At 39.5% G+C, this 14,063-nt stretch overlaps 2 protein-coding genes across 2 annotated transcripts; both read left to right on the forward strand.

Annotated features, from left to right (window-relative positions):
• The first annotated feature begins 1,227 nt into the window (after positions 1-1,227).
• LOC114878956 (G-protein-signaling modulator 2) lies at positions 1,228-6,328 on the forward strand. Its single transcript, XM_029193351.2, has 8 exons — positions 1,228-1,593; positions 2,166-2,531; positions 2,608-2,750; positions 2,833-3,072; positions 3,150-3,621; positions 3,695-3,912; positions 3,985-4,129; positions 4,200-6,328. Exons 1-8 carry the CDS (start codon positions 1,549-1,551, stop codon positions 4,401-4,403), a joined length of 1,833 nt encoding a protein of 610 aa, XP_029049184.1. The 5' UTR covers positions 1,228-1,548; the 3' UTR covers positions 4,404-6,328.
• A 1,172-nt stretch (positions 6,329-7,500) lies between these two features.
• Positions 7,501-11,508, forward strand: LOC114878961. The gene is made up of 5 exons (XM_029193369.2): positions 7,501-7,642; positions 7,709-7,828; positions 7,890-8,230; positions 8,302-10,794; positions 10,870-11,508. Exons 1-5 carry the CDS (start codon positions 7,549-7,551, stop codon positions 11,506-11,508), a joined length of 3,687 nt encoding a protein of 1,228 aa, XP_029049202.2. The 5' UTR covers positions 7,501-7,548.
• Positions 11,509-14,063: the final 2,555 nt, after the last annotated feature.

Raw genomic sequence — 14,063 nt, forward strand, 5'->3', positions numbered from 1 at the left:
CAGCAATGCCGCAAACGCGCAATCCCGGCCTCACGTTTTGCAACATTTTCGGCATGCGACGAGCACTTGCCTCACAGAATTTTTCGCGCCCCGTGAGGCCGCAACAATGCTGCAAGGCGCGAAACCCCGGCCTCACATTTTGCAATGTTGTTGCGCACGAAAAGCGGGGGTGCCTCATAGAATTCGAATTTCGTTGTGAGGCAAGTGCTCGCCGCGTACCCAACAATGTTGCAAACGTGAGGCCGCGATCGCGCGTTCGCGACAATGTTGCAAATTGCGAAAACGTCCCCGCGAGATCGCAGCAATGCCGCAAACGCGCAATCCCGGCCTCACGTTTTGCAACATTTTTGGCATGCGACGAGCACTTGCCTCACAGAATTTTTCGCGCCCCGTGAGGCCGCAACAATGCTGCAAGGCGCGAAGCCCCGGCCTCACATTTTGCAATGTTGTTGCGCGCGAAAAGCGGGGGTGCCTCATAGAATTCGAATTTCGTTGTGAGGCAAGTGCTCGCCGCGTACCCAACAATGTTGCAAAACGTGAGGCCGCGATCGCGCGTTCGCGACAATGTTGCAAGTCGCAAAAACGGGGTCGCGGGGTCGCAACAATGTTGCAAACGCGTAATCCCGGTCTCGCGGTTTGCAACATTTTCAGATGCGTGACGAGCACTTGCCTCCCAGAATTTTTCGTATCTTGTGAAGTCGCAACAATTTTGTAAGGCGCGCAATCCCGGCCTCACTTTTAGCAACATTGTTGCGATCTCACAAGACTTTACTTACCTTTACTCAATTTTTACAATTTTTATAATATATTTATTATAAAGGTTGAAGGGATATAAGGGATGCGGGGGTATAGGATTGAGCCCCGTGAGGCCTTCGAATAGGGGTAAAGTAATGAATAAAGGGATAAGATAGTAGGCGAGGCACACAGGAGTAATGAAATCAACACGTTCATTCTGCTAATGCATTTATTCAGTAAGCTAAGAAGATAAATACAGCAAAACAAAGCAGAAAATATAATAAGGGCAAGTGTATGTTTAACAGATCCCCTATTGGCGTGGCCACCGTCCCCTTTGCTGACTTAGACCGCCATTTTCTGTAAAGGGTTGCCAAGCGTGCTTATACAGATCTAACTGTACCTGGGGGCGTGTAGGACCCCGAATATGACCTTAAGAATAAAGGCAAGACGAGTCTCTTTTGGATCTATAGTCACTGATGAACGTTATGCAAGTAAAGTGCATCGAGCGCCATTTGTTTGGACGCTGGAATTCTTCATCAGTTACATTGAGAAAGTGCGGCGAGTGTGAGGTTGGAGGGAAAAGCGACGCGGGTATTATTCGCAAAAAGCACGCGGAGATGATGCTGTGAGAAAATAAATTGCCAGACGGAAAACTTTTGAATCACGATGCATAAAAGATTGTGCAAGTCAAGTTATTATTGCAACCCAAATAATCGCCAACCGTACACGTAAAGATTCGCGTTATTTACGCTCGTAAAAGTCGCAAGGATCGATTGTTAATTTGCAAGGGGAACGAAAAAGAAAAGGAACACTATGTCTCTGAGTGCGAGCGCGGAAAATTTATCGTCGGAAGGGCAAGTAAGTGAACCATATTAATTACTACACTTTTCCATGCGTGACTCATACCAGTCCTCTGATTATCATTACTCTGTACGATTAATAATTTAATTCGTAAATCATTCGGTTCATTTTTTGTTACCATTTATTTGTAACTCTTTCTGTACATAATAAAAGTTACATTGAAGCGGAAATAAAGAATATCACACACTACATGCGCTTTTTCATTTAGCCTACCATACATGTTTATATGTCTATTAATTGATATGTACGTTTATTTTTAATGAAGCGTTTATTTTCGATAAATATGTTACTCATTTTATACCAATGGCAAATTAGAATGTAAAATGATACTATGATCACTTGTATGTAATTAGTTTATTATAGTTTCATGTCCAGCCACTCCCATGATCATTCCATTAGCCTTCCTACATTTTTTTCAGTGAAGCATATTGTAATCATGTATTAATTATTTTGTAATTGTTTCCTGTATCATTCTATTACAAGATTCTCATGTATCTTAAATCATCAAATACATAATATGAATTAACAATGGGTAAGCATGTGATGGAAAAACTTGTTATGTTTGACAGAATAGTGAAAGGTGGAACATGTGCCTTGAATTGGCACTGGAGGGTGAGCGCCTTTGTAAGGCTGGAGATTGCAAATCTGGTGTGGCATTCTTTCAAGCTGCAATTCAAGCAGGCACAGATGACTTGAGGATATTAAGTGCAATTTATAGCCAACTAGGGAATGCATATTTTTATCTTGGAGATTATGTAAAAGCAATGCAATACCATAAACTGGATTTAAGTCTTGCACGTAATATGGGAGATAAGTTAGGAGAAGCTAAGTCCAGTGGAAACTTGGGAAATACATTAAAAGTTATGGGAAAGTTTGATGAGGCTATGATATGTTGCAAAAGACATTTGGAGATCTCTAGAGAAATTGGAGATAAGGTGTGTGCAAGACTATTGAACTGTTTCAACTTTCTTCAATTATCCAGTTATTTATATAAGTTATTTTATTACACAGCTCAGTGAAGGAAGGGCTTTGTACAATTTAGGAAATGTTTATCACGCTAAAGGAAAACAAGCTGGTAGAGTAGGTCATCAAGATCCTGGAGAATTCTCTGAGGATGTTAGACAATGTTTGCAACAAGCTGTTCGCTATTATGAGTAAGAAGATAAAAACATTAAGATTTTAAAGCTAGAAGATAGGTCATGATGAGTACATAAATGTCATGAATTCTTTTTGTAGAGAAAACCTGGAGTTGATGAAGGAATTGGAGGATTCTGCTGCCCAAGGCAGAGCCTGTGGAAACCTAGGGAATACATTTTACCTACTGGGAGATTTTCAACAAGCAATTTATTATCATAATGAAAGATTGAAGATTGCCAAGGAGTTTGGTGACAAAGCTGCAGAGAGAAGAGCAAATAGCAATTTGGGAAATTCACACATATTCCTTGGTGAATTTGAGAAAGCTGCACAACATTACAAGTGTGTATCTTCATTACCTTTCTTTTTTGACCAATCAGTTATTGTGTAAGTAAACATTAATCCCCATTATATCATAGGAGAACTCTAGTCCTTGCACAAGAATTAGGAGATAGAGAAGTAGAAGCACAAGCATGCTATTCTCTAGGAAACACATACACTCTCCTTCGAGACTATCCAACTGCAATAGAATACCATTTGAGGCATCTTGAAATAGCTCAACAACTTAAAGATCAAGTAGGTGAAGGCAGAGCTTGCTGGTCCCTGGGCAATGCGTATGCTGCAATGGGCAATCATGAAAAGGCATTGCATTATGCAAATCTACACTTAAATATTTCAAAAGAGCTTGAGGATCCAATGGGACAAGCTACTGCACAAATGAATGTTGATGATTTACAAAAAATCCTAGGTTTAGAAAAGGGGCAACAAGAGAATAATAAAGAAAATATTGCACAAAAACTTTTGACCAATACAAGCTCAAACATAAATATATCTTCACCCTGTAGATATAGACTTAGACGACAAAGTATGGATAATTTGGATCTCATTAAGGTAACTTGATTATCTTATGCAATTAATTAGCATTCGACTTTATAGTTTAATAACAATTATTATTTGTGCTTAGCTTACACCAGATACAAAATTGAAAGAACAAGCTGAATCTCAAATCGATAAAAGTAATAATGTAACCCCGCAACTTACTCAAAAAGAAGAAGATAGTTTCTTCGATCTTCTGTCTCGTTTTCAATCTGGTAGAATGGATGACCAACGTTGTGCGCTTAACACAAATCGTAGCCAGAAATTTAGAACTATTACTCCTGAAGTATGCGATTCCGACGAGAAGTATGTATTCGTAATGCCAGATTATGCCGTACATTAATATTGCATACTGTAATCTATCGTTTTCATTTTTAGAGACGGAGAAGATCTACTAGATTTAATAGCTGGAATGCAAAGTAAAAGGATGGATGAACAGCGAGTGACACTGCCTTACTTACCAGGCCTAAACAGCAATCAAGATGCCGATGATTCTTTCATTGAAATGCTTGTGAGATGCCAGGTATGTATTACATTTACCTTGTATGTACTATTTTATTAAATACGCTATATTATTTGAACAAATTCTTTAGGGTTCTCGTCTAGAAGATCAGCGAAGTCCTTTACCAGCCGCATCCACGGTACACGACGCCGAAGAGGAACACAGCCAAAGATCAAACGGAGCTACTCAAGCAGGATCGACGGTTCCAGAGGAGGATCTATTTGCTTTAATACAAAGACTTCAAGCTGGTCGAATGGAAGATCAAAGAGCCTCTGGACCCGGAAAAACTTGTTAAAACATTAATATGTACAGTTGTGTCAAGTTCTATGGTAATGAAACTGTTTGATATTTTGCAGCTATTCTTCCACGCGATTTTTCGTCGACTCGTTTTATGAATTACGAAGCGTTCGCCGTATTCGATTAGTGCATTCCACTTACAGTCTATGAAATCATTAGTATGATTCACATTCTAAGTAAATTGTATACTATCATACCGTCCACTGGTATCAATTCCCCGCTGTATACTTTACAACAACGTAACGATGGATACATCATTCTCTTTTTTTAATTTTTTCTTATTCGCTTGAATATTCAAGACATGGTGCCAAATATACGAGCCTAAGTTATTCGACAGACACATGTTTCGTGGCGTTAGGCACAAAATAATTTTGTATTATTGTTTTTTAAATACGATATTTATTAACAATTAGAAAACGGCAAAAGATGTTCGTTCGAAAAGAAATATAAAAAAATATTATAAACACTGCCAGGTTGAGAATGGAAATATTGCAAACACTTTGACGGATTATTATATCATGAACATTGAATGGTAAGGATTTATTAATCCTGGCGTTATGTCTTGCATATCCGATCTTGCACAATTTGTTTAGTCGTCGATTATTTTTCCGATAGCATGATGAAATTGGTGCCAAAAATAATTGATACGTTAGAATCTCAAACATCAAGTATTAAAAAAGAAATTTGTTAATTGTTATATGTGTATTGTACGTTGTGATGAACGTATGTTGAACAGAATCATTAACGCGTACAATTATATTAATTTACAACGAACGTTACCAGTTTAATTGATTACAGTGTCGTAATCAATTTTCGTTGTACTTTGCGCATTCTGAGTAAACGGAATGTTAAGGCAGTATTTGTGGATAGACTGGATCGATCATTCGTATATCTAATTCCAATAGTACCTAATTAACATTTGTCTAGTAAATACCGGTACTGTTAAGTACTGGAACTTATCCACAAACTTAATTATTCCCAAGATACTTACAACTTGATACAGTATAGCGTAACTGTAATCGCCTGATCTCCTTGTGTTCCAAACAATGTTAAAGAAAGAACAAGTAAACTCAACAAGAAAAACGCATTTCAACATTCCATTGAATATTTTATGATATATTTATACCTTATAAATGGTATCTATCCGATAAGTAACTTAAATTATTGTTAATCCTTCGCGTTGTTTTATCTGTAAATACGCGATAAAACGCTTCTGTCAACAATCTTCACCCTAAACATGGTAAATGAATCAATTGCCTTAATAAGTTAATGCAATTCTATCGACCTACAATGTATGTACAAGCGTTTCACGCCTACTCAGATGTATGTACATACTAAAGAAAAAAAGAAAGAAAAAAAATTGATAACTCACTGTGAAACTGACTATAAAAACCGAGCCTGATCGAGCGACTATATAGCTGTAGGGATATTGTTGAAGGAAGAATATTAGTATCGTACAGTAAGAGAGAAAAAAAAAAGATATGAGAGCTAATTGTAACTTCTGAATGTACGAAGGTAGTATTATTTTTCTTGTTATCGAGGAAAACCTGTGTAACTATGTGAACGTAACAAACAAGTTAAACTTCGTTCAAATTTTAACGTACAACTTCATCTCTCATCGTCGTCGTTGTTCAAAAGAGATATACTATTGATTCGTTATCGAGTTGATAATATAACGACAGATCCGTATGACGCTATTTTTTCGTAGAACGTTACATTTTTACTACATTCTATATCATTAACGTAAGTTTTAATTTCTTAACGCGGACCATACTGGTCGTTAGCGAACTAGGAGGTACTAACGAGTTTCTTTGGATTTTAATTTTCTTTTAATTCAGTCTTTTCTTGACTTAGATTCGCATCTCATTTTCATAGTTATGTATAATACAGAGATTCAATAAATATATATACTTTTTCCATAAATCTTTGTGGCCTTCAATTATTTACCTCTCTCTTAGTCCTTCCTATCCTCCCACCTGTATTACTTTTCTTTCGAGTGTGTTTATATTATTTTTGATTAAAAAAAAGACAATTGCGCGTAATCGATAAGAGACAGTTTCAAACATGTCCATAAGATCTAAAAAGGTAACGGAGCCTGAGAGCTTGAGGCTTTCATTTATCGATGATGCACTCTTATGGCCAGAATGGTCTGACGCGGCGCTAAATAAGGAAAACTGGGCAGCTTCTAAAAGTAACATTATAGAAGAATACAAATTTTCATTTCAAATATAGTTTATAACATAATTTTGTAGACGGACCGGACAGTTTGTTTCTTGACGCACAGCCTGTTCCATTACCACCATCCTTGGTGCCTCATGAATGGATAAGGGCGAAAGATTTACCAAATCTAATCGTAGGTTCTTTTATATCATTAAACAGAAAATTAATAAAGTATTAAAATTTAATACATGACTGATGATCATTTAGGAACCGCTGACGGTGTGTGTTCCTGGATCAGGCTACTCGGACCTAATCACAAACAACAAACATTTATTGCACAGTGAAGTACGTACAATATAAAAACGTCTATTTCATGCATTTTTCAAAAGTCTAGCATTTAAGAAATGGAACTGGTCTAGAAATAATTAATCCAATTCACAAATTGATCCGTTGCGAGAATAATTGTTGCCACGAACTCCTTGTTGATTAAGAAGGTTCGTTCGTTGGCAATTGAACGCGGTTCAATTAGAAACAACTTTCAGTTCGCGCGATGGTTCGTTTCCGCGCTAATAAATCTCGAGCACTGCGGACGGAATGGATTGGAAATAAGTGGCGAGAACAGCAATTTCATTTGGAATGGGCGGTACCAATCCTGGCGTGGTTGGATGAACGTGTATTCAATGAACAAAGCTGGCAAAGGGGTGCAGCATAAGCCTGGTGTAAATCCAAATGGTGTGTATTCCACGTTCAGATTAATTTCATCTGATTGTCAGCGATCAGTTTATTAAGGGATCATTACTCTTAATTGGTGAGATAAAATTTCTAGAATCCCATGAATGTTATTAATTTTTAAAGGGAAATACGTGGTAAGGGTGTATTTTTTGGGATGCTGGCGTTACGTTGAGATAGATGACACGATACCAGTAAATACAGAAGGGATACCACTTCTACTTCGTACTTCTAACGATTTCGAACTATGGCCCATGCTTCTTTCAAAGGCACTATTAAAACTGGCCTCTCTAACTTGGACCGAGCACCGTGAAATCGTCGATTTTCATCCGGTCACTTGCTTAACCGGTAAAAATGAAACCTCGTGTGGCAAGGCTAGTGCTTCTGTTACTTATCCTCCTATCTTTAATCCAGGATGGGTTTGTTTGCGCTTAGACATCGCGTATCTGTCTCCCCAAGACAAATGGGACTTCCTGAGGAAGTACGCTGATCATTTCGAATGGCAGGCGGAAACCCCGGAACAAGAGAATCAAGGTCAGTTTCGTTTTTCTTATTCTTCAATTTTCTACGATACATTTCGACGCTTTGTAAATAGAAGCTGCTGAAGTAAATAAGAAAGGGAAGAGGTCGAAGGATACGGTGCGTTCAAAAAAGTCTAAGGATACGGGTCGAAGTAAAAAATCTAAGGACACGGGTCGAAGCAAAAAATCTAAGGACACTGAGCGGTCGAAAAAGTCAAAGGACACCGAGGGGACGAAAAAATCGGGACAGGCTCGGAAATTGAAAGCGTTAAGCAAACCTCAACCAGTGACTTTATTTCTGGGTTTGGAAGACATGAGGGAAGTGCCTTTGGAAGTTGTGCCTGGATTATCCCCCTGCTGGGGTCATTTTGTCTACGTCGAACAGTCTCGTGACATCCCTTTGGATCCAAAAGACGTACGTTAAATTACAAAATTGTTAAATAAATTTTTAATTTTTATACTAAAATTATTGAAATATATGATTAGGTGAAACCACCATTGGCAAGATGGAAACTGTATCGCTGGCTAAGATGGGCCATCAACGAGGGTATAATCGATCCAGCCGAGTACTTCGTACCCATTCGTTCTCTAAAAGTAGTTAGCCCCCTGAAGAAATGCAAGGAAAGCGTGATCAACAAGTACAACGACTTAAACATTGAACAAAATCTTCAGAACGAACTTAATCAACAATCGAAATTCATTAACTCGTCGAAAGAACCACCAGAGAAAAATTCTATGGAAGAAACTGAAGAAGAGATAAGTTTCTGGGCAGACTTCAACAAAATGGAACCTCACGTCAGAGACATCCATTTCTTTTACAAGTTAGACTACTTTCAGTACACTGTGAAACTCTCAGACCGTTTTAAGAACAATCAACCCAGTGAACAGAAATCGGAGACGAAGAAGAACAGCAGAAAGAGTTCTCCATCAAGAGCCACGTACAAGGATCCTGAAATCATCGATACGTACAATTGGCCTCAGAAAATATCGAGAACCAGAAACGAACCACTGTATATTTTGACTGATTCCATGGAAGAGAAATTCTTCCTCATCGATTTTTCCACGTTTCAAGTAGTCAACTCACCGAAAGAAAATGATATCCAAACAAATTCTCCAGCTATGCAAACAGGGGATATGGATTATTTGAGCCTAGAGAAACATAACTGGTTTCGTAGACCAGAGAAGTCGAATCATTTGTTGTCCATGTTGACTGCTGGAACCAAGTCTGTTGTGATGGAATTGGATGCTGGAAGGCACCTGTTGCGAATGTACTGTCGTTCAGAATCCAATTGTTTCATAACAATTTCATCTGACACTATATTTCACGTTGGAGACAGAAGAAAGATGTACCAATTGATGTCCAGAGAATCTCAGAGGATCGATCACTTAACGAAGCACATCAGCAACTGTGTCAGTAATGCTTATCAATCGTTCGGTACTGAAAAGTACCAGGAAGCCTTGAAGAATTACTACAGAAGCTACTTGCCACCTATCCAAGATCCCGAGGAGAGAAACAAACTGTTCTATGATCAGATACACGACTATTTCTTAGATGAAAAGATACAATTAATAAGAAAGGCCTTCACCGATGAACAAGTTCCAGATGTGCTCAGATCCCTGAGGATATTCTTTCTGAATCCTACCATTGGTTTGGAACGTTTCAACTTGATCTCCAGGTTAATAGAGAGTCTTCAGGATCTAAACGAATCCAAAGATCCCTTTGAAAGTAACAACGACAACTCTGACAAAGAAAAGCTTGAGGAGGACCAAGCTGCGACTATTATTCAATCGTTCTTCAAGATGCTGATCATCAGGAAGTATAAACAAATACACGATCCTCAGCATAAACAACATCAAAGGGTCTTGGACAATCTTTCGAAGATTGTCGAACTTTTCAATTACAATAAGCGAGAATCTTTAGCCAATCAGTTGCTGAGGAACATACTGAAGCATCACGATAGGCTCAGCGATGCTTATCCTTTTTCCAAGGATTGCGAGCACACGTTGCAGGTGCAGGAGGTCAACGGGCTCCTGACGAACGTGAAACCGAATCAATGGTTACCCATGCCTAGGCTAGTGGTGAACTGTCGTGTCACGGAGACGGTATTGGCAGGGATTGACATATTCGTCGATTTACCCAGGTACAGCGTGCGGGTATTCAACAACGACACCGGTCGAGAAATGTTACGAGTGGTTAACAACGTGGTGTCCACCTGGTACCAGCATTCCAGGCTGGGCTATACGATAGTTTGTTACGGTTGGAGCAAGGAATTCGCGTTCAAAGAGTTGTCTTGGAGTTTGAACGTGATCACCGTGAAACAGCAGCCCGTTTTCTACTCCATGGACACGGAAAGCCCGTTGTCTTTGACGACTGCTCTACCCATTCTGATGGTCGAAGAGTTCTCCAACAATTACGTACCCAATTCTCAAAATTACATCTCAAAGCTGATCGTCCGAGTAGCCAAGCCTAGTATCGTCTCGTTTAGATTGAAGACGACTTACGAGAACGTGAGAATGAAATTTACTGTAACCGATAAGCAAGGGAACGTATTTGCTCGTGTGACGAGTACGTCGGTCGTGATACTGCCGATGGTGTATCTTGGACTTGACGAGGATTCTAATCAGATACAGAATAACGTCGATAAGAAGCTTCCAAATGGGCGCAACAACGAAGAGGATTCGATGGAAAGTAGAAGCAGGGAATCGTTGGATTATAAAACTTATTATGTCCAGGCTACGGTACTGGATGATAGTTGGCCTTTGACGCAGTCGGAGTGGATTGTCGTGATGGAGATTAGGGAGGGCACCGCGATGTCTGATATTAGATCGAAACAGTCCTCTGTTTCGCAAGTGAGCAAATTAATCAAGTCTGAATTCGCGAAAGGGAAGAAAAGTTCGAAGCAACAGATGGATGGTCAGAATCTAGAGCCACCTTACTGGGTGCTGCAGGTGGTCACCGATGTTGGTAGCGGCTTGGAAGTAAGGATTTATAGATGATTAATTAACGTGAAATTAATTGGTAATTCGAAAATTTGTATTTTCTGTTTTAAACAGATATCTCAGGACAGAACGAAAGAGCAAGAGATAGCACAGATGAAGGAGGATTGGGCGAAGGAGAATCCCGACAGCTTAGCACGAGGCAGAGTACTCAGAGCAGCTTTCTTGAAGAAGCATGAAATAAAATCCAATTATTCGTTAGCATCGTTGAAAAGAAGATCATTAACGACCCCTGAGAGAACCCTGACAAAGTGTCATCGAACGTCGATCACGGATAGCCGAATGATTTCGTTACTCGATTACGAGCCGAGAACCTTGAAACCACCCTCGTTTCTTCGAAGACTTCCTCCGTTGGATTTAACCATATACGAAGTGAAAGAAGACGAAGAGGATATACCGTGGGTCAGAACGGAACAGGACGAGGAAACGTTGAGGAGCAGTCGCGTGATGAATATCATCTATGCAAAAGAAGATCACTCGCATTTTGTCGCGGACATGCAGGACATGTTGCAGACTCGCAAAGATAGATACAAACAGGTCTTCAGCGATTACAAAGACCTCTTTTGGGATTATAAAATCTTGTTGGAGGAAGCGCACGAAGCAAGGAATTCTTATGTCGGTAATATGAAAAGAGAACGTATTCCAGTTAGTAAAAAAGCGAGCAGTAGAAAGAGCAAGAAGTCTAAGAAAACTTAAGTTAATAATTAGCAATTCGTAGATTTTAATGGAAGTGTAAGTTGATTAATCGTCGAATAGCTAAAACTGTGATTAAAATAATTCAGTATAATTGTGGCTGAGGTTTGTAGATTTCTGATGTAACGTTAATTTGTTAATTAATAACCCTACGTAGAAATTACGCTCTCGAAGGCCGATACTTCACCGCAGCATTTCCAACCTGTCTAAAAAAAAAGCCCTCTGAAATATTCACCAACGACTACATACATCACGTTTATCGTAATAGCTGGCAAAAAACGTCTCTAATTACCGTCTGAACCTTGTCCTTAATAATCGTGGCGCGTATTCCGGTACAGCGACATTCCTCGGAATAGATTCCACGAGGTTCTACAGTCAAGAAACTCTGTAGAACCACTCTTCCAGCGAAATATCGGATTAGTCGATAACGATCGATGATTCAATGCGGAGCTTTTAAGCGGAACCAATTCTTCATCGTTATGGTCGAGGAACATTTCCAGCACCTAAGTCCCCATACGCAGACTTTTGAATTTTTAAAGTCACTTTTTAACAATTTAATTTTATTTCCATTTACTTTATCGAGTACGAATCGTAGAGAATGGCCAATGGTTGCATCGAACATTATTTAACGTAGAACGCACCGGGTGCGTCAGCCGTTGATTGCACACGACGCACCGTGTGCGTCGTTAGCGAGGAACGTGTTAATGTGCCCACCTATTCACTCGCGACGGGAAGAGAAAAGTACGCCGATCCGTTCCGTTCATTTTTCACCTGGGACCAGTCCTCGTCGTCTAGCAAGATTATTACAAAACTGCCCGAGAAACTGAGGAAGAGGTCTAGGTTAAGCGCAAGAACGGGTAGAGCGCGAACGAGGGACGGTGAACAGGTCGATTTTATCCTTCGCGTAATGGATGTCGATCTTTTTACCTGCTTTTCCACTGCTTTTTGCACGTTTTTCGTGACGCTGATTATTAGTTCCCTGCGGGATTTTTGTTGGATCGAGGGAGATGCTTGATTTCGTTGTCAGTAGCGAAAAGAATTGATAAATGGGTTACTGATGTTCGTGATTTCAGAAAGTATTTTCGATTTTCAACCGACGAACACAATTAATAAGTTCGCTTTTATGTTTTCATTTTTATCGCAAGGATTTTACACGAGTCTTCAAGATGTCCGATGCAGAAAATAGAATTCAAGTGTAGATTACTCCGCATCATCGTGACTTTCAGTTTGAAATCCCGTATTTCCTGTCATTCGAAGGCAGCGAAGTTCCCAACAACCTTCTTTCGCAAGCAAAATAATTTCAACATAGAGGGCTTGCAAAGGAAGGTGCAAATTTCTATTTAAAATGAAAATTTGATGACGGAAAATTCGAATGAAAAGTTGAATTTTTTCTGATGGACTTTGAACGATCAACAAATTCAACTGTATTTTTTCGTGAAACACGTTAGAACGCGCGCAACGATATAAAACATAACTCGCGGCAAATGAAGCCGCCGCAGTAAAACTTCCCTGTACTCGTTCCGTGGCTCGTATCTCGTTTTATTACCGCCACCGATGAAAAAGAGAACAGGTCAAACGTCGTTAATCATCCGTCGATTTCCCTTGGAAGCCGCGTTTCAATCGGCCGACAATTTTCGTCGTCGCGAAATGTTACGGAAAATCGCATTTTACGATCCTTTTATCGGGCATTTTTCGAAGCCGCAGTGCCTCGACAAAAGTTACAACACGATTTATGCGTCCCCGTTACCTTTGTCCCATCTCTGCTCTATTCTTTCCTTTGCGGTCCGTCTCAAGCCTCGTACACGCCTACCATAAATCACTGCTTTAATTACAAATGCGCGTTTGCAAGAAAATTTTTCTAATTTTTCCCCGAGAATAAACGATCGACGGACAAACACGGTCGCGATGAAAAACAAGGAAGCGATATACTTGGTGCCGAAGTAAACGTGTCAAGGAAACTCGGTTTGCTCTGCATCTGCTCGTTATCATTGCCACCCGCATGACTTCAACGGCTAACAAAAGGAAGTCTCGTTGAAAAGAATTGAATGACTTCACTAGAATGGAATGATTACGCAATGATAATAAAGGGAAACGATGAAATTACGTTGTTTCATTGACGACCGTATCTGCATGGAAAATGAAATCCGTCAATTTGGATTTGAAAAGTTTCGCATAGATAATATTGTTTCAATTCACGAGGAATTTCTCCTCGTTGCAAGCAATCAATTTTAAGTTTCTTTCGATAAACAAATTTATCTTCTTGCTTGAAAATGCAACGTGATCGATATTGCCAGCTGACAATAGATATTTTTAATCGAAACGAGCGGAAGTGATGACTTCTTAACACGATTATTAGTCCAGAACACAGAGGCCAATGTCGTTTGCGTTTCTCAATCGATGCTTCAGCCTCGTTTGATAACGCTCGACTACACATTGTTGCGAAAGTTTCCTTAATTGAAACGCTCTGAATATTGCATATACATACATATTCGAATAAAAAAGAAAATAAAAAAATAAGTCTGTTATTATTTTGTTAACCATAGCTTATCGTCCCTTTT

This window comes from Osmia bicornis, chromosome 11 (assembly GCF_907164935.1).
Source record: "Osmia bicornis bicornis chromosome 11, iOsmBic2.1, whole genome shotgun sequence".
Lineage (NCBI taxonomy): Eukaryota > Metazoa > Arthropoda > Insecta > Hymenoptera > Megachilidae > Osmia > Osmia bicornis.

Coding starts and splice junctions, on each gene's coding strand:
- LOC114878961 (XM_029193369.2), top strand. CDS start 7,549: ATGCTTCTTTCAAAGGCACTATTAAAACTGGCCTCTCTAACTTGGACC. Junction 7,643..7,708: donor TCCGGTCACTTGCTTAACCG/GTAAAAATGAAA, acceptor TCTTTAATCCAG/GATGGGTTTGTTTGCGCTTA. Junction 8,231..8,301: donor TCCCTTTGGATCCAAAAGAC/GTACGTTAAATT, acceptor ATATATGATTAG/GTGAAACCACCATTGGCAAG.
- LOC114878956 (XM_029193351.2), top strand. CDS start 1,549: ATGTCTCTGAGTGCGAGCGCGGAAAATTTATCGTCGGAAGGGCAA. Junction 2,751..2,832: donor CAAGCTGTTCGCTATTATGA/GTAAGAAGATAA, acceptor TTCTTTTTGTAG/AGAAAACCTGGAGTTGATGA. Junction 3,622..3,694: donor ATAATTTGGATCTCATTAAG/GTAACTTGATTA, acceptor ATTTGTGCTTAG/CTTACACCAGATACAAAATT.